Source organism: Schistocerca gregaria, chromosome 7 (assembly GCF_023897955.1).
Source record: "Schistocerca gregaria isolate iqSchGreg1 chromosome 7, iqSchGreg1.2, whole genome shotgun sequence".
Classification (NCBI taxonomy): Eukaryota; Metazoa; Arthropoda; class Insecta; order Orthoptera; family Acrididae; genus Schistocerca; species Schistocerca gregaria.
This window is the reverse complement of record NC_064926.1, coordinates 256,420,351-256,444,185: the sequence shown is the minus strand read 5'-3', so window position 1 is coordinate 256,444,185 and position 23,835 is coordinate 256,420,351. Positions and strand designations below refer to the sequence as shown.

At 44.1% G+C, this 23,835-nt stretch overlaps 1 protein-coding gene across 1 annotated transcript in view; it reads right to left on the bottom strand.

Annotated features, from left to right (window-relative positions):
* Positions 1–23,835, bottom strand: part of LOC126281392 (dipeptidase 1-like) — a 342,362-nt gene that overhangs the window by 91,347 nt on the left and 227,180 nt on the right. The window contains exons 2-3 of the mRNA XM_049980319.1: positions 15,729–15,876; positions 7,323–7,479 (exon numbers count right to left, since the gene is read on the bottom strand). Of these exons, the coding sequence (XP_049836276.1) occupies positions 7,323–7,479; positions 15,729–15,862 (291 nt within the window). The 5' untranslated portion in view covers positions 15,863–15,876. The remainder of the gene's footprint in view (positions 1–7,322; positions 7,480–15,728; positions 15,877–23,835) is intronic.

Below are 23,835 nucleotides of genomic sequence, written 5' to 3'. Positions count from 1 at the left end.
GTCCACAAAATTAATTTACTTTATGGACTTGCCACTATTATCTTATGACAGTACTTAACAAGCTACTAGTAAAACGCATTTCATCACAAATATCAGGAGACACAGTCAACTTCTTGTTAAATATGCCTGTTCAGACTTGATATTTTTAAGACCATCTTTCCCTCGGTTTTCCTACATCATTTTTTCCTCAGGGCTTGTTTGCAATGACTGGAAGTCAGTGTTCTCTGGATGTTTCAGATGTTGCATCAATTCCTCCCTACATCTTCCACTTTGACATTTTAGTTAAAGATTCCTAATTCTTCTCCTGTATTCACATTTCATATAAAATCGCTGCTGGAGTAAAAAAAAATCTCATTTCAGTTGGCAATGTGACGCTTTGTTCTTTATTTTTTTCAGTTCAAGTTTCAATGCTAAGTATTAAAACAGCCAGAGTGACTGTTTTTAACACTTTAAATTTGTGTCCTCCCTTGTTTTGTTCTTTAAAATGTTATTTATAATTGCAAGTAAGTGCTGAAATTTGTTGATTTTAGATTGTACATCAGTATCGTTATTAAATTTCATTTCGCACATTAAATAAATGTGGTCAACGGCCTTGCCGGAGTGGATACGCCGGTTCCCGCGAGATCACCGAAGTTAAGCTCTGTCAGGCGTGGTCGGCACGTGGATGGGTGGCCATCCAGGCCGCCATGCGCTGTTGCCATTTTTCAGGGTGCACTCAGCCTCGTGACGCCAATTGAGGAGCTACTCGACCGAATAGTAGCGGCTTCGGTCAAGAATACCATCATAACGGCCGGGAGAGCGGTGTTTTGACCCAACGTCCCTCCTATCCGCATGCTCCTTGAGGATGACACGGCGGTCGGATGGCCCCGGTAGGCCACTTGTGGCCTGAAGCCGGAGTGTACATTAAATAAATCTGGAGACTTGTTCCAGTGCCTTGTCTTCCATAACAATTTTTTATCGGACTAGGTGTTTCCATAGTGAACCAGAACTTAAATTGTGGTGGTGGATATTTTCAGATTATAGCACAGAATTCCTATCTGGTACCGAGCGCCATGGGTTTGGAATCCGCACCATACGGCATGGACCTCGATTGCTACTAGAGGTCTCTGCGCGCGCTCCTGGCCCGCGTATAATGTGAGGGCGCCACGGTGGGGCACGTGGTCCCAGTGGCCAATAGCGACGTACCATATCATGTATTTAAGCGCCTGCCTCTCTCTCAGTGAGGCAGTTTGATATTTACGTGAGTCTATCGACATCTCGCATACAGATAGCGTCTTTACTTTGCTTGTTTCCGTGTGCGAGTGGACGTTGTTGATTCGTGAGGTTTTCGCTTGAAATCCGTTGCTTCTTGCATGTTGTTGTTCGTAGGGTCTTGATCGGTCGTCAGTCGTTGTTCCTCTGCGCCCTTTCCCGTTTGTTTCTTTTGTTTGTTTGCGGGCCGCTCCCGTTCGGTCCCGCCGCGCTATTGTTCTCGGGAACCCCGGGACGTTCCGGTAGCGGTTACAACATCCTAGTTCATATTATCTACACACAGAACGTTCTAAGTTTGAATTCTCATTTTCCGTACGAAGTTTGCATCATCTGCATATAACATATCATTCAGAATGACGGCCTTTTTCTCAATTTTCTTATGAGATCGTCAAAATGGAAGTTAAAGAGTGTTGGTGACAAGCTATATCCTCATGTGACGCCTTAATTTATTCTTACATCTTCTATTTTGGAACTGAGTTTGTTTATGATTATGTTGGAATTTTCATATAAGTGTTTGTCAGTATAAGATGCAATTAGTATCCTCTACCTTCCATTAGCAGTAAGCCTAGAATTCTTTCAAGAATAGGACTCCTGCATACGGAACTCTTTTAAATTTGTGATTACATTACAGAAGAATGTGTTACTCTGAAATACTGCAGATATGGTTTATAAAAGGCTTGAAATAGTACCTCAAGTTTGTTGAAAATAGTTAAGTGCTCTCATTATCAACCATCGGATCAGTATAGTCAGGGTAGTTCCATTTTAAACAAAAGCTAGTTTTTCACCCATCCGAATATTTATCTCCTAACTATAAGTTGTAGAATTGTGTGTTTTTGCAGGTAGATTTAGTGGTGTACGAGCGTGAGTGAACTGAAAACCATAAATTAGTAATAACAAATCGAAATTTCGCGCCGTTATCCTGTAAGTTGGTAAGCGTGCTACAAACAGCGTGCAGAATGGCCTGTGGGTGGCAGCCTAGTGCAGATGGACACATACCGTCGCAGTATCAGTCTAAAGATAGCCGCCCACTTGCGACTTGCACCGTGGAAGAACAGGGCTCTGTTATTCGGTTTTTGCATAGTGAAGGTGTGGAACCTTTAGAAATTCATCGACGAATGACGGTTCAGTACGGTGATGTATGTTTGTCACAGCAGCAAGTCTACGCATGGAGTAAGAAGTTCGCAAATGGTGCGACTTCAGTGGAAGATGCTCCTCGTCCAGGTCAGGCACACCTAGTTGTGACTACACAGAACATTGAAGCAGTTGAAACCATATTGAAGGAAAACCGCCGAGTGACACTGAATGACATTGCAGCATATTTACAGATTAGTCAACGGTCAGCTCACCACATTGTGCATGATGTGCTCCAATTTCACAAAGTGTCTGCAGGATGGGTGGCACGGCAGCTGACTCCTGAAATGAGAGAACGACGTGTTGATGCTTGTGAAGAACTTCTTCGGCGCTTTGAACGAGAAGCTGATAGCTTCCTTGCAAGAATCGTTACTGGGGAGGAAACCTGGGATCACTTCTACCAACCGGAAACGAAGAGTCTTCCTCTTCTACAATACTCACTAGACATTCCTCCAAGTGATTTCCATATGCACTCAAAGACGCAATGGGAGGAAAGAAGTTTCATTCTGATGAAGAGGTACACCACGCGGTGCGTGAGTGGTTGCGCAGACTACCAAAAGAATTTTTTTCTAAAGGAATCTATGCACTTTGTAAGCGCTGGAGGACTTGCATTGAGATTATATTGAAAAGTGATACAAGTTTGTATCACTTCTGCACAAAAATAATATTTAAAAAAATATTTAAGGATTTCATTTGACTCACCCTCGTATGTGGACACCGCCTGCAAAATGTGTTGCGAATAAAGTAGCAAAAAATTACTACATTAAATCCCTATGACTGATGCGGCAATTTTACTTTACAAACAGCGGAAGTTTAGCATGCAATAACAATTTTTGCTGTTATCATTTTGTGCGGGGGGAGGGAGGGGAGCGGGGAGGAGGATTGGTGGGTCCGCATAAAAAATTTCTTAAAGGCTTAAAATTATCTACAAAGTTTGTAGCAAGTCGTTGAGTGTTCTCATGCTCAAGTATTGGCAACATAGAATCTGGGAGTTTGCGTGAGATTAATTACACATTCAAAGCATAGAAGTATCAAGTTTGTAACGGTTTTATTGTGTTAAACATTTAACATTCGAAGAATGGATTGGTCTTCCCGTTACCCTCAACTTAAATCGCATCGTGCACATATGGGAAATGTTGGAGAAACGTATTGCAGCACGTCAAAATGCACGAACGACAATCCAGCAATTTTCATCCGAACTGATGAAGGAATGGAGCGCCCTGCTCCTTATCAGTCTTGTTTCCAGCATGAGAGGCTGTTGTAGGGCATGCATTGCTGTCCGTTGTGATCATATACTCTACTAAGAACCATGTCCTGCCGTTTACAATGTTACAAATTATTTTATATTCCGAGTAACCGCAGCTGTTGAAAGAAATAATGTTAGGACGAACTCCATCTGTTAAAACTGGCGTTTATTAAAACACAACCGGTTTTCCTGCATGAAGTGCTGTCATTAGATACATCAACATTAAAAGATCAATGGAATAGCCTTCGCTCCTAATCGACATTTACTATTCAGAGAATAGTGGCTTTCCTTGCAGCGAACTTCTGTCCTACTGTTACTCTGAAGCAGGAAAACTTTAAAGAATCTATCACGTCTTCTTAACCTTTCGCTCTACATAGTATTGACGATGTTCTCTGAATGATAAATGTGGACTAGGAGCGGAAGGTATCTACATCTGCATCTATGTCATTACTCTGCTATTCACATTTAAGTGCCTGGCAGAGGGTTCAATGAACCACCCTCAAGCTGTCCCTCTACCATTCTAGTCTGTAACTGCACGCGGGAGAAACGAGCACTTACAATTTTCTATGCGAGCCCGGACTTGAATTAAGTGTCTGGCAGAGGTTCATCACATCATCTTTGCAAATTACAATGAAGTGTATGGCAGAAGGTTCATCGCGCCGTCTATCTCTCTGTCGTTCCACACTGCAACATCACACACGAAAAACTCTCAGTGCAAGCTCTGTTATATTTTGTTAACATGGTCATATTTCCCTATGAACGTGAGCGCCAACAAAAGATTTTCACTTATGGAGGAGAATAATGATGATTAAAATTCCATGAGGCGATCCTACAGCAACTAATATGATACGATTCTCACCCCAATACCTGTGGCACTCTCCCTCCTGTACTTCGCGATAATACAAAACGATCTGCTGTTCGTTGAACTTTTTCGATGGGTACCGTCCATCCATTTTGATGTCGCTCATACATCGCGTATCAGTCATCTAGAAGAGGACGAACGAACACAGTGTAGACAATGTCTGTAGAACATCTTTTGCACTTTGCAGTGGGCTTTAACACTTCCTTGGAGAAAACTATACAGGGTGTAAACGGTTTAAAGCGCCACAATTATACAGGTGGCACATCTCGCAATGCTTGACAAAAAAAGTCTAGTAACATGTTTGCGTATTTCCTACGGTTGTCCCAGAAAAAAGTTTGTCTCAGGATAATGGTTTTGGAAAAGTAGATACTGGGCTGTGCACTACGTAAGTAATCGGTTCCTGTTATTGCCCGCTGCGCGTATTGACATCGCGAGCGTAAATTGCAAACACATAGGCAACTGTGGCCTGAGTGGCTACGTCATAGTAATACATCGAGCGACGACAGTAGGCGAGTAACCTGTGCAGATGTTATTGTAACTCTGTCATCTATTAGGATGGAAAGAAGATTTACTATAGCTGAACTATGCGATATGCATTTAATTTATGGCGAGGCAAAAGGTGTTGCGAGGGCAGCTGTACGAATTTATCGAGGACGCTTCCCACAACGACGACTTCCTGTACGAAAGACATTTGCTGCTGTGTACAAAGGTTTGCGTCATTGTAATTCTCTACTTGTATGCGATTATTATGCAGTTACATCTTAGTACAGTACAGTAGTTATCTACACCTTTGTAAATTTTCGTCCGTATGCGAAACGTATCTTCTGTTCTGATATGATTTCCGTTTTTGTAACTTGACGAAAGAAGACAACTGACGAGCACGTATTTAATTTCCTTAGATTGAGAGGTACTGCCTCTTTACTGCCCCGCGCAGAAGGCACAGGCCCACAACGCTCTGTTTGTACATTGGAAGCTGAGGAAAGAGTTCTGGACCGTATGAAGGAGGATCCTTCTCAGAGTACTAGAAGCATCGCCCGCCACGTGGGTAAATCGCACACTGTCGTTCATCGCACTTTGCAAGAGAAGCGTCTCCGGCCTTACCACATTCAACGCGTACAAGCATTGGAAGAACAAGATTTCCCTCCACGACGTCAATTCTCAGAGTGGTTTTTGTTACACAGGGCGCAGCATAATTTTGCCAACAAAATACTCGTCACAGATGAAGCGTGTTTCACTCGCTACTGAATAACTAATTTCCATAACATGCACACGTGTAGTGTACACGGTCCTCGCCACGTAGTGGCAACAAATTTTCAGCGACGATTTTCCGTAAATGTGTGGGCGGGTATGCTTGATTATTACATTATTGGGCCCTATGTTTTACCGGCACGTTTGACTGGTAACTATTACCGCACGTTTCTAGAGGAAACATTGTTACCAAAGTTGTTAGAAGACATTCCGTTAGGTATACGTCATAACATGTGGCTCCTCCACGATGGTGCTCCACCCCACATTGGTCATAGAGTGCGCAAACTTTTGCATAGTCGATTTCCAGGACGATGGATCGGGCGTTCGGGTTCACGTCGATGGCCAGCACGCAGCCCTAATTTAAATCCACTGGATTTTTACTTTTGGGGCCATGTGAGGGAACTTGTTTATGCTGAGCTTTTCGCTACGATGTTGGTGTAGAGAAGGAAAATAATTTGAATTTAGTATTAGTTATGAGATTTCCGTAAAAAGGTAAAAAAGTTGATTGTATTAATGCACAACTATCTACTTGGTGATTGATTGAATTTGCACTAAGGGAAATACATTGTGTTTATTAGCTTGTGATTACTACTACGACCTTCGTTATCGAATTGTTGAGACACTGGTTGTATTCAATTCAGGTAAAGTGAATTACACATTCTTCACAACCTAAAAACCGTTTACATACCTTTTTTCGGTACCACCTGATCATCACACCACGTCGTTGTACACGTCTAATGATTTCAATTCTCTGGTCGGCTCGTTACCTTTCCCTGGCCGCCCCGTCATTGTAAGCAATAAGCTCGGTACGCCGTAAACTGTCGGTAGCTACGTAAACAGAAATGCTTTTACTATGTATCCCAATAGTACAAAAATAAAGTATATGATACAAGAAAATGTAATTAGACTTTTTTTGTCAAGCGCACCGAGATGTACCATCTGTATAATTTTGGTGCCTTATACCGTTTACACCCTGTATATTACTTATGTTTTACCCGATGACTTTCCGGCAGTTAATATGAACTGTGATCTCTTTGCAAGGAAATCACGAATCCAGTCGCATAATTGAGATGATACTCCTTAGGAATGCAGTTTGATAAGAAGAGGAACGGCGTCAAATCGTTCTGCAAATATAAAAACGTGGAATCATTGTGAAATCCCGTGTCGACAGCAGCCATTACTTCTTGGGAATAAAGAGCCACTTGTGTTTCACAATAACGATATTTTTCGAATCAGTGTTGGCTCTTTGTCAATAAATTGTTTTAATCAGGATAATTATGTTCGAACAGAATATATGCTCCAAAATAACACAATAATATTGTGTTAATGGAGGAGTGTGAGCTATTTGTCGTCATAAGACTTCATCTCCTCATTGTAGACATTCTCTTCATCATTACGGTCATCATTAGCAATAACAGCACATAGAAGACTCCTTAGGACCTTTCACCACCAACAGCTCAAAACGAAAACGCCAATATATTCACTTCGCATCATCCCATACGTCACACGAGTACATAATCCTTGCAGAGACGGGTAGACACTGTGCTTGTCAAAATAAATGCGTGAAGTGAGTGTGCGCCTTACCTGGGCGGCCACCATGCCCTGCCTGAGTCTCGGCAGGTCGGTGTGGGACCAGGAGCTGCGCGACCAGGGCGACACGTTGCGGAGGTCCTCCGAGAAGGGGAAGTCCCGCAGCTGGTTCTTCAGGAACTTGCGGATGTTCCAGGGCAGGTCGTTGTGGCTGCACAGAAAATTATCCGTAACGAAGTTATATAGGCTATTCTGTCACAGGTGGTAGTCACAAAGTTGAAGTGTTGGCTGAATTGTCAGTATGTACACATTTAGCACACTTTCATGATGCTACTAGCACAACGTCTACCTTCAGCGAGAAACGTATGTAAGACTCTCGGGCTGCGCTGCAACTTGTGGGTAACTGAAATCTTGGTTATTCTCCTACTTGTTTAGAAAAGGTCTTCAGCTTAACTCTCTTAAAAATGGGTGAGCATCAAGATTATTGACGATACGAACTTATCGCTACAGACAAGTAACTTTACGTGCATGGCAAGCACGTGGGTCTATGTTGTGAGGTTCAGTATCTTTTCTGGTCATCTCAATTACTTGTTCTACTCTCTGGAAGTATTATGGTGGCGGTATTCCATTTAATTGGATTCCGCTGGTTGCCCACTTAATTTGTATAAATCTCAGTTTGTAAAACAACCAGATGGTGATTCGACACGTGATATCACTAGCTTGTTTCACGTATTGTATCACTGTGGCCTCTTATGGTCTTTCTCGACGAGCTGTTCAAAGCTATTTATAATTTTAATTTATGTATAAATTCGCGAGGCGTATACTTTCAGTAACAGATGTGTACCTTTAGGTTTTTGTCACGCCTATGGTTACACTGACGGCGTATAATCCTAAGCAATTCTCACACTACCTTTCCTTTATTCACAATCTCGTCTTTTTTGTAATAGATCGAGCTACGTTAAGTCCACACCCAATTAAATAAATACGTTTCATTTCACTATCTGAGGTCTTGAAGACGAAAATGGAAATCAGCGTTTGGCGTCATTGGCCGGTAAGCCCCTTGTGAGTCAGGTCCGGCCACCTTGGTGAAGGTCGTATTACAATCGAGGCCCCATTGGGCGATATGCGCGACGGATGAGGATGAAATGATGATGAAGACAACACAACACCCTATCCATAAGCGGGGAAAATCTCCGACCCAGCCGGGAAACGAACACGGGCCCTTAGGAAGGCGATCCGTCACGCTGACCACTCAGCTATCGGGATGGACAGGTCCTGAAGATGATCCCTACTGTGCAAGTATTCTGAGTATTAGAAAATAAAGTAATAGCTGAATGGCAGACTTGGTAAGTATGTTAAATGGAGCCAGGAACGGTCTGAATACAAGTAAAGATGGAATGAAGTAGTAACTTATACACTCCTGGAAATTGAAATAAGAACACCGTGAATTCATTGTCCCAGGAAGGGGAAACTTTATTGACACATTCCCGGGGTCAGATACATCACATGATCACACTGACAGAACCACAGGCACATAGACACAGGCAACAGAGCATGCACAATGTCGGCACTAGTACAGTGTATATCCACCTTTGGCAGCAATGCAGGCTGCTATTCTCCCATGGAGACGATCGTAGAGATGCTGGATGTAGTCCTGTGGAATATATCGATATCCACTGCAGTTTAAATCTGAGTGTAAAATTTGTTCTACAAAGGCAATTGACTACTTTCTTTTACAATGTTCGGTGACTGCCGTCAGCTACGTCCACGTTATGTACCAGGGCTCTTCGTCGTCTTTTGCTTTCGTTACTGATGTGATACATAGATGGGATTCTCATGTAACCCGATATAGCGTCCGTCCCCTGATCACTACACTTTCGAGGTGGCGTCACATGATGGATGAGATTTTGGCGTTAGCTCCAGAGGAGGCATTCGGTCGGCTCATTGCCATAACACCGTGATGTAGAACTCCTTAGTCTCACGTTGCGACACTGCCGTATTGGCACAATCAATGTACAAACGTAGGGTCATGGAAGACTCCCGAATGCGTCGTGCTCGAGATCTCCCGACATCTTCAAAGGCATCTCGACAGCCTGGGGCTTTCAGGTGGGCGACCTTCAAGAATCTAAGGGCCGCGATTACGACACACCTGCTGTTGCCGCCGGAGGGACAGCGTACTTACTAATGACGTATGCTCAGTGTAGGCCGCAGGCCATAGTTTTGCTTCGGAAACGTCAGCGCTAAGATTGTGTATGATATTTATTCTGTAGGGCCTGTTGAATCCTGCCTAGCCGTCGAATATGGGATGCCTAGGAAACCTACTTTCTCGGATCGTTAGGCAACAATTCAAGCAAATCGTACTAATTAATTTTGCTACAATAGGAAATGGTTAAAATACTTAACTTTATATTAACACAGATCTGTCGCACGTAAAGGGTAACGGAAAAAATAAGCAAGTTTCTTCAGTATACACAATGTTACGTAGTAAAAAGGAAATAAATAGTTTTGATACTGCTGTAGAAATTGGCCGCGGCATGTGGTACGTAGGATTCACATCCGTAGATGACAGGAAATTCGTTGACGTATACTTGCAGAGCGATGTCGATATCCGCCGCTTGTAGCGTATCTTCTAGTAAAGGCAATGTACTTTTTGTAATGCGTTGAATATTATGAGATGACTGACGGCAAAGCCTTGGGATCACCACTGTCTCCGGCAGTCGCAAATTACTCCATGGAGCATTATGAGGAACAGGATGTGCAAACCGCGACATTATAGCCGTCTTGCTTTCTACGGTACGTTAATGACACCTTCCTGATATGGCCTCATGGTGAAGCTACACTACAGCAGTTCCTCGGTCACACGAATGGTGTCCATGCCAACATTAAATTTACTGTCGAGGTGGAGAACCACTGCAAACTACCATTCTTGGATGTTTAGTTGAGTGGGAGGTAGGTCATTCAGTGTATCGAAAACCAACACACACCCATCAGTACTTGAACACCGGTAGTTTCCACCACCCTGTACACAAGAAAGCTGTCCTGAACATGTTGGTTCAGAGAGCCAAGATTATCTCTGACGATGAGCACCTACAATCTGAATTGCAGAACTTAAAAGTGTTTTCGGGGAAAATGGATATAGCAAAAGAGACAGCAAAAGAGACATCAAAATCGCTTTCAAGGGTCGCCGACGGGAAACACCTGTTGGATCAGTAAAAGAGGCGAAACGGACTGCATTCCTGCCATATTGTGGAGCAACCAGCAGCAAGCTAGGACGTCTGCTACAGAAACATGGGCTAAGACCAGTGTTCCGGACCGCTCCCAAGATAAGAGATTTGTTGCACGTGTCAAAGACGACATTGCTCTTCGAGTGTCCAGGGTGTATGGTGTACCCTGTGAATGTGCCAGAATGTGTATCGGACAAACAATTCGCACGGTTGCGGAGCGTTGTGCTGAGCATAAGCGCCGTATAAAAGAAAGGGAGCTTGACAAGTAGGCCATAGCGGAGCATTGCCTAGAAAACGGACACAAAATACAGTTCGAAAGTACAAAAGTGTTGGCTCATGCGTCTACGTATTGAGTCTCCGTTATAGAGCAAGCAGCCGAGATTCGTTTGAACAACAAAAATTTTAACAGAGACCAGGGGTACACCCTCCGCAGGGCATGGGGGCGATGGCTGGACATCGAAAGAAACCAAAGACAGAAGCGCGACGTGGGAACGGCAGTTTCAAACGTGTCGCCTCCCCTTAGCGCCGCCTGACGTCACCGGTTCTGCCACGGCCAATAGCTCCGCTAGCTGCCCGGGACGATTTACGCACGCGTGCCACATTAGTTCTGTCCGATTGTCTGATGATGATGATGATGATATCATCATGCCTACATAAGCAAGAAACTGTAGCAGCTACGGCAGTCAGTGACCTCCTGACGACGATGGCGGAGATGGTCATCGAAAGCTCGAAGATTTTATTCGAATTGACGAGGCTTGCAAATCGAGAAAGTTTGGTTCAAAGACATCTTACTTTGAGACCGTATGGTACTGACATTGATAGAGGCTAGCCGATATGCTTGTCTTCGTTCCGTCGCTTGTGTACCGCTTATGGGAGCTTACGCCACCTGATGCTGTACTGTCGAGTCACGTGGGTCCGTCCTGTCGACTGCCGTTGGTGGCGATACTAACGAGGTGACGACACTCGCCCGAACCGCGCCACCTGTTGCGACCTTTGTTGGGGTACCCTTCAGAGTTATGAGCCCAGTCTCCTTGGGTTATTTCCAGTCCCGTCTCTCTGTATCGTCTCTTCTACTACCTTGCATGGCAGTGGACTGCTGGTACCTCTGCGTTGTCTAGATTTTCAAGTCGCTCCTGGCATGTGGTATTGTTCACATAATAGTGTTCTGGGTCTAAGACTTTGATATCTGCAGTGTGGCTGTTTTCCCTGGCCCTTCCATGATCCTCGACCTTCGTATGCAATAAGCAGTCATTCGACGGGATGAGCCATCGCTTCTTCTGTCGTTTCGGGGATCATTGCTTACGTGTGAGCGGTTTTGCTTTTGAAAGTGGGCGTGTATCTTTGTCACCACAGCAGTCGGAGATGAAGGCAGCCTTTGGCAATATCCGACTGTCGGTGTGCATTTCCCTTTCCTATCTCTGAATTCTAGAAGTTGGTCGTTGCTGCTCGGAAGGAGAGAGAATGGGGGGGGGGGGGGGGGGGGGGGGGAGGGAGGTGTTGCCGCTGCCACCATGCCCATACAGTCGTTCGTTCTTCGACAAAATTCTCCAGCTGTTGGGTATGGTCACTGTTGAGTGGGCACCCTTCCTGAATGCTTTTGCGTATGGGAGAGAAGTTGCTAAAGATTTTCTTACATCTCCACCTGTCGGTACTTGTACAATTGCCTGCTGGAGACAGCCTGTGCTGATAGACCCTTCCTGACCACAACCTGCAGACATTTTCGGGTGACTAACATAAATGACTATCGTTTTGCAGCCGCCAACTGTAAGATAAGGCGGCACAAGTTTTCTTAGCTCGGTCCATATTTGTCACATCCCGTTAAGTACTGCATATACCGGAAATATTGTCCGCTACCAGAGGGCTGTTGCGCTGCAGTTGCATCAGCCAGAACCTCCAAACTCTGACTGTTCTTGATCCATGCCCCGCCCGATCAACAGCTCCAACACGGCCGTCTGTCTCTGTTGCCGTGTACGATCTTGTCATACACCTTCTCACTGATCAGTTTGGTGTAGACCACACGGCTGGTGATTGATGATTCCAATAATATCCTGTGGTTCAGTTTAATCTCTTCTCGTATAAATAGTTCTATTTCAAAGGTCTTGGGTCGTGGAAATTCGTTATTAAAGTTGATCTTCACGTTAGGCTATCGTTACAAGAGAGCCATTCTAGATCGAAAGTGCGAGCATTGGCGAAGACTACCAGGAAGTAAAAAACTGCAAACACTGATGCTCCGCGGCAAGGAAGTAAACAGGCGACCGTTCTCCACCACTGCTGAAAGCAGACAAACATTAGGCCGTCCGAGCACGACTTATGGGAAGACCCAAATTTAGGGTTACATTTTCATTGAAAGTTCCTTTACCGGTGTCAGAAGCCGTGCTAGCATCGTACTTCTGAACAACATAGGCACATGTCATCTTTATCCGCTGAAACTGGGCACGTGACTTCCCCTTTACGTTTATACACTCGTACATAATAGATGTAGACATCTGGTTGACGACATATTGAAGCTTAGGTGTGGCAGTGGGTCGTTGTTGGATAGCATAATGATAAGGCGACGTCTCACAATAAGTGGTAAACTCAAGTCCCGGTCCAGTACAAATTTTCATTGTCGTCATTCCATTACACAGCTGATGGTCGTCGATATTAGCACCTGCGAGTATGTTTCATTAGATAATTTTCTATATGGAATATTCGCACCTCACCTTTCCTCGTCTACTGGCGGACGGAGCATACACATTTACAAATTGTGCTGATTTTCCTATACAGCTATTTACCACTGTGTATTATTAGTATCACCGTACATTGATTTTCGGACGTATTGAAATTTAGAGGGTCGTTAGAACTGAATTTTCAGTATTTGCGTGTGTTTACGGCATGGCTACAGAACTGTGTAGAAAATTATGTTCAGACTGTGTGCTGCAAGAAACGGTTGTTAATAGTGCTAGTGTCGTGACTAGCCCTTAGGATGTGGTGGTGGACGAAACACTATTTATTCCTGAAGCTGTTTTATCGAAACAACGGCTACAGTGTTGCAGCTTTTCTCGATTATTAAGGAAGTACAAGAATGCGGAGGGCTCCTCCTTCCTCACCGGGGTTGAAGAACATGATTCGGAAGTTTGAATTAACTAGTTATTGATTGGGAATTGCTCCTGGGAGATGCTGACCTCCAAGTGCACGGAAATGTTTGAAGAAGTTGCTGTTTCCACGGCTGAGAATGCGGGATGCAGTGTACGATCTGCAAGCACTGCAAAAAATGTGTCACGACAGCTGAACTTTCCATGATCCATCGTTGCCGTCAACGATAGTGAAATGGCGCATCTAGTGCTCCTGCAGGCTGTGGTGTATGCAGATGATTATAACAATGAGCAATGTTTACAACTCGAACTTAAAAAGGGTACGGAATTTAAAAAAAAATAACTTTTGATGTGAAAATTGAAAAGTGTTCCTTACAATGGTTTATTCGTTATTTCTCTTTGACATGACCTTACAAATACTTCCGCGAAGTTTCAGTGTCCTAATGTCACTACTTGTTTATGGGGCCCTCCTAAGTAGCGGAAGTTTAATTATAACCATACTGTACGTTATATCCTTATTTTTCATCTAGACTGTTAGTTTCGACTTCTTGCAGTAATGATTTTGGGTAAGACTGCTATTAACTGATAATTGTTTCAATGGCTGGAAAGAATTATTAAGAATATTAGAAACAGACTGTATACAAAAAATGGCTTTGTGATTCAGAATGGTGACATGTAGCTACATTAATGATAATTCAGTAGCAATAACTATAAAAACATGGGACAAGTTTAATACTCCAGTATGAAGGAGAATGAGAATTTTTGATATGTTATAAGACTGCAGTAATAAAATGCAGCAAAGCGACGTGATATGGATAGAGATGCCATCGTCCTCATGACAAAGTGCTATGTGGTAACAAAATACAGTTATTGTGAAAGAGCATCCATATAGTAGATGATACCACATTATATAGCAGCCATAGCTTCTGAAAGCCGAATGTGGGTCATTTTAAAACAGAGACAAGGCATTCAGAAAAGATGAGCTCACGAGAAAACCAAACCGCAAGAATTCATAATTGACTCACAGAGGTGGCGGAGCACACCACGGATTCCTGAGGTTGTACACGTCTATCCACTCGATACAATTTGGAATGAGACTCGTCCGACCAGGCAACATTTTTCCAATCATCAGCAATTCAACGTAGGTGTTTAGGAGCCCTGGCGATGCGTATAGCTTGGTGTCGTGCAGTCATCAACGGCACACGAGTGGACCTTCGGCTCCGAAAGCCCATATCGATGATGTTTCGTTGAATGGTTCGCACGCTGACACTTGGTGATGGTTCAGCATTGAAATATGCAGCAATTTTCGGAAGGGTAGCACTTCTGTCACGTTGAACGATGCTCTTCAGTCGTCGTTGGTCCCGTTCTTGGAAGATCTTTTTCCGTCCGCAGCGATGTCGGAGACTCGATGTTTTATAAGATTATTCCTGATATTCACGCTTCACTCGTCAAATGGTTGTACGGGAAAATCCTCACCTAATCGCTACCTCTTACATATTGTCTCCCATCGCTCATGCACTGGCTACAACACCACGTTCAAAGTTACTTAAATCTTGATAACCTGCCATTGTAGCAGAGGTATTCTATCTAACAACAAGGCCAGACACTTACATTATATATGAGTTGCCAACCACAGTGCCATATTCTGTCTGTTTACATATCTCTGTATTTGAAAACGCATGCTTAGGTGCCTATATAAATTTCTTCAGCTTATTTCGACTTGAAAAATAGTCACCTTCAGGCCACTGTGTGAGGAAACACACAAATCATTAAAGTATAATGAGAATACTGACAACAAAAATCACAGTTTGTGAGTAAAACGAGGGTAAATCACACAATAAAATTAAGTAGCAAAAATATAGCAACGGTACCCACGCGAAAAAAAGTTCAGTATCATCACTTAACATTTCCGGGCTAAGATGCCGTGGTCCTTACATCCTCCGAGGACAATCTCAATTCACCCATTGTCCTTGGAGGATGTCTTCCGCAGTCGAAGGCGAAACGTCAGCGGACAGTTCTATGTATGGACCACGGCAACTCAGCCCGGAATGTTAAGTGATGACAATACCTGCCGTGAAAGCCTTCATTGTATGATCAAAGTTCAGTATGTAATTTGTATCGCTTAGATATTTTGTTTGGCCGTAGGGGCGTAGAGAACTCACCCGTCGACGAGGGGGGCGTCGGTGAGCAGGCGTCGCACCGCATCGAGTCGGGCGTCGAGGCGCAGCGCCAGCAGGCAGAGGGGCGCCGCCGCCAGCGACAGCCACAGCGGCACGCACGCCGGAGACGCGCGCATCCCGCGCCGTCGCCCTGCGGGAAGCGACCAACATTTCGGGCTCACACTCCCCCACACTGCATGCGACTCGCTCCAGTGAGTAAGGTAACGGGTGCTGCCACGTGTTGATAAACACCCAACGTGCATGTCTAGACACAAAAGGCATTGAAATACTACCGGTACGTGTAGGTCCAATTGTAAACACAGTTTGAAATTTGATGCGTTGACAGTTTCTTAATCGACGATTCAGGAGAAGAGTACAATAAAGTTTTTTTTTTTTTAATTTGCAGAAAACACCTTCATCTACAGTTTACAGGAACCTACTAATAACGCGAGATGAAACGAGCGTGGTGACTGTAAAATGCCAAGATTCTTGATTTACTTTGCGGTTTAACAACTCGCTGATTTGGAGCATCAGTACTCGGCCCAGTTCATGCTGTTGCTCGCAATGAAAGAAGTTGCGGTTCGATAAGGAGTGAGGAAAATCCCCTCGCACTATGCGGTCTGGGCAACACACGAGGAGTGCCAACTGCGTAATAGAGAAAGGTAAGTTTTGATAGTCGGTACCATCATCAAGGGGGCAGTCAGATGAAAACCGAACACGGGCCACTACGGGATCATTGAATGGTTCCATTCAAATGTAATCACAACACGCGTTAAGAAGGACACTACATTTCCGGGCTGTGCGGGAGATGTTGCACTGTTTTCCAACCAATTCGGTAAAGTCTAGACTTCGTACGAGGAGGGAGGAGGATATTACTGTTTAACGTCCAGTCGACAACGAGGTCATTAGAGACGGAGCGCAAGCTCGGGTGAGGGCAGGATGGTGAAGGAAATCGCCCTTTCAAAGGAACCATCCCGGCATTTGCCTGAAGCGATTTAGGGAAATCACGGAAAACCTAAATTAGGATGGCCGGAGACGGGATTGAACCGTCGTCCTACCGAATGCGAGTCCAGTGTGCTAACCAGTGCGTCACCTCGCTCGGTGCTTCGTACGACTGACAGTGCAGGAGCCGGCATGATCATGCAACAGTATGAATCTGTTTGACAGTATTCCTTGGCTTTTTGACTTCAGGGGCACATCACAATTCCTGCAAAGTTACTTCCACGGACTATGTTTCGAACTTCTGTGAACAGCTTTAACAAGGCGTCACAATAATATTGGCAAACTGTCAATATATTGGCAGTCTCAGGATGCACATTGACGTATTGTCAATACTAGAAATATTGATGAGCGGGACTGATCGACAAAAAAAATTCTTGATATTGCCAAAACATACTGAACGTGTGAGGCCAAATACTGACGGATTAACAATATCCTCCAATGAAATGTTGACAGGGCCACGTGGCGTTAGTGTGCAGTGTTTATTTTTTCAATTCGCCTTTGTGTATAATAATCATAACTTAAATTGTGTTTTTAAGGGGTCTCTTAACATAAAATAATTTTAATAAGCCTATGCAAGAGTAATCATAATGTATGCCATTTTAGGATGGTTAACGGAGAATTTTCTACGACGTGGCATACTTTATTAATTTGAAAATTTAGTACAGATCGTTGTTACATGGCAGATTTGAATCACACACCCATTTCGGAAAGTACGTCGTATATCAACAATGACTACTAAGATGTCTACGAAATGCACATCAGGTTCACCAATTTATCACAAAGCGCCGAATAGAAGTTTTCGGTTGATTACAGGTTTTCACGGAATTTTACTAATTGTGCTTGCTGATATTACAGAACTAAACTTCGATGATTAGAATGACCTGCCGGTCACCAAATATCTCGAAGCTATTCCTAATCTCTTGTCACTTGTCGACTGCCTCTCTCATGTAATACATACAAAAAGAAAAAGTTTTGCATTACCGACCAGTTCCAGTCATTCCACCAGGAAGAAGGTACACTGCTCGTGCTGTCTGTAGTTCAACCATGCCTCGACGTTCAATACCGCGGTTCGATCGCGTTCGCATTGTTACTTTGTGCCAGGAAGGGCTCTCAACAAGGGAAGTGTCAGGCGTCTCGGAGTGAACCAAAGTGATGTTGTTCGGACATATAGAGAAGATACAGAGAGACAGGAAATGTCGGTGACATGCCTATCTCAGGCAGCCCAAGGGCTACTACTGCAGTAGATGACCGCTACCCACGGATTATGGTGCGGAGGAACCCTGACAGCAACGCCACGATGTTGAATAATGCCCTTCGTGCAGACACAGGACGTAGTGTTACGACCAAACTGTGTGCAATAGGCTAGACAGAGCGTAACTTCTCTCCCGACGTCCATGGCGAGCTAAATCTTTGCAACGACGACACCATGCAGCGCAGTACAGATGGGCCCAAAAACATGCAGAATGGATCGCTCAGGATCCGCATCACGTTCTCTTCGCCGATGCGTGTCGCATATGCCTTCAACCAGACAATCGTCGGAGACGTGTTGGAAGGCAACCCGGTCAGGATGAACGCCTTAGACACACTGTCCAGTGAATGCAGCAAGACTCCCCCTGCTTTAGAGTGGCATTATGTGGGGCTGATTTGGGATAGATTGAAAAGGGCTATTTATGGGCGAGGTGACTCACCAATCACGCTGAGGGACCAGCACTGAACAGCCGGTGAGGAGTGGGACAATCTGGACCAACAGTGCCTTGATGAACCTGTGGATAGTATGCCACGACTAAAACAGGCTTGCATCAATGCAAGAGGACGTGCTACTGGGTACTAGAGATACCGGTGTGCACAGCAGTCTGGACCACCACCTCTGAAGGTGTCGCTGTATGGTGGTGCAATATGCAATGCGATTGTTTTTCATGAGCAATAAAAAAGGCGGAAATGATATTTATGTAGATTTCTCTTCCAATTTTCTATACAGGTTCCGGAAATCTCGGAACAGAGGTGATGCAGAACGTTTTTTGATGTATGTATACTGCTTCTCTATTTTATCTTGTATCAACACTAATTACCTATCGTACGATGCAAAACTCATCGGGAAATAATTTATGAAATATTTCGTGGAAGTGATCGTGATATCAGTCAATACATTATCATGTGACCAATAGCTCCTTTTTCCAACCAATCTCGGACCCATTTCTTCTTTATCTTTTTTCTGTTGCTTGCAAGTTATACATAATATAATTGATGCACACATCTTCTTTTGGTTGCTCGACATGTTAACCTTGTGAAATCGCGTTGTCAGCTGGCAATATCTGTCAGTGTCATTGATAGTCTGATGTCGATTCAATATATTGAATGTTTCGCAATATAGTATTGTCAATAAATGGTGAAGGTGTGGAGGCCCCTTTAGATTTATTTGGCGGACGAGATGTTGGATGTTTCGACTGCTGGCTTTGTCGTTTTCCTCTAGCTGTCGAAATGCTGTAATCATCCTTTTGCAGGATAATGTCCGTCCCTGCACTGTTAATCTTATTTTGTTGGGAATCGCTGCAGCACCCTCCGTACACACTGGGTCTTTCTCCTTGTGCTTCTCACATCTTTGATGACCTGGAGAAACGCAAGCGTTGAAGTCGCTTTCTGTCAGACGAGGAAGTGCAAGAGCAGGTGCGGCTGTGCATCCGCCAGCGGCTGACCGCGTTTTATGATACAGGCAGTGAACGTCTCGTCTCCCATTGCGTTAAACCTTTTAACGTGTGTGGCAATTAATTTAGAATGCAAGCATCCCAGGCTCCAATTGTGGCTGGTGTTCGGCTTTCGTTTGAACGTCCCCTCCAATGGTAGAGATGATGAATCGGCATTATGTTGCACAAACAGTGTCTTCACACTTCAAGCCACGGTGTGAGGAAACTTATAATTTCACACGATAACATGGATCACAAAAGTATTTAGTGTATCACAATATGCTGAACATTTTCAGGAGGTTCTATTAACAAATGTACTACGTACCCTATCACTTTAAATAATACAAAAAAGGAAAATATTAAGGACCTCGGCGAGTACACCAGGTAAAGGGGACGCTCTCCAAAGAGGAAGAAGCAGAAGAAAAATCAAATGAGCGAGGTATTCGAACGAGTTATAAAACTGTGTTACTTTCATTAAAGTTTTTTGCGGCTTTTCAAGGATGGTGATTTAGCGAAAGAATAGTTGGTAGTTTTGGCTGAACACTTATCTGCAGTTCTGGTAGAACACGTTCGTGTGTTGCCTTTATAAACCAAGACAGTCATGACACAGTTATTACACACAGTTCAGAATAAGCTTTCAAAATCTTTGTAAAAAGTTTGCTGCACATTCTTCAGCGCTTTATAAAAGTTTAGAAGTCCCAGGCACACAGCTGCATGCGATATTCTTAGAAGCATTGAAGAAAGTGTAGACAATGTACATTTGCAGTGGAATTGATTATGTTATGTATCTACAGATGGGGCTACATCCATGTTGGGGGAAAGAATTGGGATTCTTAGCCGAACTGAATGGAAAATGGAAAATCTTCTAATACTTAACTCGTGATGACCTGTGGCTTACAGTAACTGATATGCAGTGCGACAGGGAATGCAAAGACGGTCTAGATTTCTCCAACAATTTCCTACAGGATCGATTTCCTCGTTTACACAAGTCTACAAACAGCTCCACAGCCTATTCCCTGCGACAGTGGAGCTTTGGACAGTGGTCGCTGCTCGCAAGTTTGCGCTCACTGTCTGCGCGTGGAGCATGTTTGCTGTGACGCCCTGCTTTAGGTCACGAAGTTTAAGATTTAAAATAAACCACTACATAACATAGAAGACTTTTGTCAATTTAATTTTCAGAAATGTCGCGATAACATTAGTCAAATCAGTGTCTGCAAACAACTCACATTCTATTTTCATTGAGGTGAGGTGATTTAGTCGTATTTTCTCATAGTGTCCCTGAACTGATATTTAATGTTGTTTAATGCTGAGAAAGAACAATGTCCACTGTAGTTCGTGATTATAAGAGACAATTAAACGTGTAAGACTCTTTTTACATTTGAGAAGTAAGATTCTACTGAATTTTCCATTAAAAATTTGTAAAATTGCAATTCCAGGACCTCATTTTTTTGCTGTGTAAAACTCCTTTTCTCATTATGATGTCTTTTTCAGTTTATTTTACATTAATTTTGCGAATATTGGACTTACGTAAGGGAGCTTTACACAGAGAACACGCTTCGGTATGATGTAAGCTTCACCATGCGCCTAATACGAATAAGTGTGTCTTCTGTGTTTCAAGTATGAAAGTTATTCAATTAAAGAATGAAAACGTGTCACTTTCAATTAATATCAGCCAATAATTTATTTTAGTGTTCCTTTTGCACGTAAAACACTTCCCTTACAATTTCTACATTTATCTAGAGTCGTGAAACAGTTACGTTTGTTTCACATTCACAATGAAGTAACCATGGATATGTTGCTTTACTACGTTAATTAAATAGGTGATCACTGTCGCGGCAGCCATTACGTTCTACTATCAACATGCTTCTCCACGAATACTACTGGTTCACTAACACGATAGTTTCAACCATAAGTTTCACATCTAATCCCCACACCTTTGCGCTTAGTAATTGTATTACTCAAATACTTTCCTTCCGTTAACCGACGTAACGCTTTCAACTGTTAATTCCACGTTCTGTTTAATTCTTGGCATCTTCAACCTGGCTCTTGTCAGTAGTACATATCCTACTGAGTGGAAGCAAAGTTTAATTCAGCCTATACCCAAGACTGACAACCCTAAGTCACCAGGTGACTACAGGCCGATCAGCATACTACCTGCAATATCTAAAGCCCTAGAATACATCGTCCATGAACAGCTGACGGATTACCTCAAAACTCATAACATCCATGACGAATATCAGTCAGGCTTTCCAAAACACCATAGTACAGCAACTGCATTATTTAAAGTAACTGAAGACATTAAAAATGCTATGGACAGACGTGAAACTACTATCCTAACACTGCTTGACTTTAGCAAGGTATTTGACACAGTTGACTTCGATATATTACTAATTAAAATGAAATGGCTGAATTTCTCAAACAGCGCAATACACTGGTTCGACAGCTACCTCAAAAACAGAAGTCAACAAGTCATTTGTGGTTCGGAAAAGTCATCATGGAAAAGCGTGCGCTCTGGAGTTCCCCAAGGTTCCGTCCTTGGTCCACTACTCTTCTCACTGTACATTAATGATATTTCTTCAGTAATTCACAGTAATTCACTCCTGCAACTACCATCTTTATGCCGACGACATCCAACTGTACATAAGAGCAAGCCCCATAAACATTGCTGGGGCAGTAGCGAGTATGAATGCAGATCTTTGCTCTGTTTCTCGATGGGCACAGAATCTAAGTCTGAAACTAAACCCCAAGAAATCCCAGGTCATACTTATATCTCATCCAAAGTTAATCAGCCGGTACTTTCGCGAAACAGTCCCTAAAATACTCCTCAATGGTACCCAACTACCATACCAAAAAAAACAGTAAAAGACCTTGGAATAATCTTGGATGAACACCTAAACTGGGAAGAACAAACAGTCACAGCTTGCTGGAAATCGCTCTCCTCCCTACATGCAATTCAAAATATTTCCAACCCACGTTAAACAAAAATTAGTCCAAACACTGGTCTTGCCTAATCTTTACTACTGTGATGTAGTTCAACACGGCACAAATAGTGAAAATTCTAGATGCCTCGAGCTAGTTATGAATGCTTGCGTTAGATACGTGTGCAATATTCGGTTGTATGATCATACCAGTCCTTTATACTCCCAGCTAGGTTGTATACGCCCACATAAGGCACGCGATCTCCACAAGATGTGCTTACTTCATCGATTTCTTAGCTACTGGTGCCCCCAATACTTATCTTCTCACATTAAACACCTATCATCATTCCACAATCGCAATACGAGATCGGATACGTCTATCATCTAGGCTGTACCTTTACATAACACAATCTTTCTCCGCGTCATTCTCCATCTCCGCCATACGACTATGGAACGCGCTCCCCTGTGATCTGCGTCTTATCCAGAACTACTCAACATTCAAGAGGGAACTCAAAACTTACATATTAGGGACGTTATAGCCACCATTCTTGTTCCCCTCCCCTCTCTTTCTTTCTCCTCTCCATCACAGCTTCGAATTTTACCATTCTACACTCCTGGAAATGGAAAAAAGAACACTTGACACCGGTGTGTCAGACCCACCATACTTGCTCCGGACACTGCGAGAGGGCTGTACAAGCAATGATCACACGCACGGCACAGCAGACACACCAGGAACCGCGGTGTTGGCCGTCGATTGGCGCTAGCTGCGCAGCATTTGTGCACCGCCGCCGTCAGTGTCAGCCAGTTTGCCGTGGCATACGGAACTCCATCGCAGTCGTTAACACTGGTAGCATGCCGCGACAGCGTGGATATGAACCGTATGTGCAGTTGACGGACCTTGAGCGAGGGCGTATAATGGGCACGCGGGAGGCCGGGTGGACGTACCGCCGAATTGCTCAACACGTGGGGCGTGAGGTCTCCTCAGTACATCGATGTTGTCGCCAGTGGTCGGCGGAAGGTGCACGTGCCCGTCGACCTGGGACCGGACCGGAGCGACGCACGGATGCACGCCAAGACCGTAGGATCCTACACAGTGCCGTAGGGGACCGCACCGCCACTTCCCAGCAAATTAGGGACACTGTTGCTCCTGGGGTATAGGCGAGGACCATTCTCAACCGTCTCCATGAAGCTGGGCTACAGTCCCGCACACCGTTAGGCCGTCTTCCGCTCACGCCCCAACATCGTGCAGCCCGCCTTCAGTGGTGTCGCGACAGGCGTGAATGGAGGGACGAATGGAGACGTGTCGTCTTCAGCGATGAGAGTCGCTTCTGCCTTGGTGCCAATGATGGTCGAATGCGTGTTTGGCGCCGTGCAGGTGAGCGCCACAATCAGGACTGCATACGACCGAGGCACGCAGGGCCAACACCCGGCATCATGGTGTGGTGAGCGATCTCCTACACTGGTCGCACACTTCTGGTGATCGTCGAGGGGACACTGAATAGTGCACGG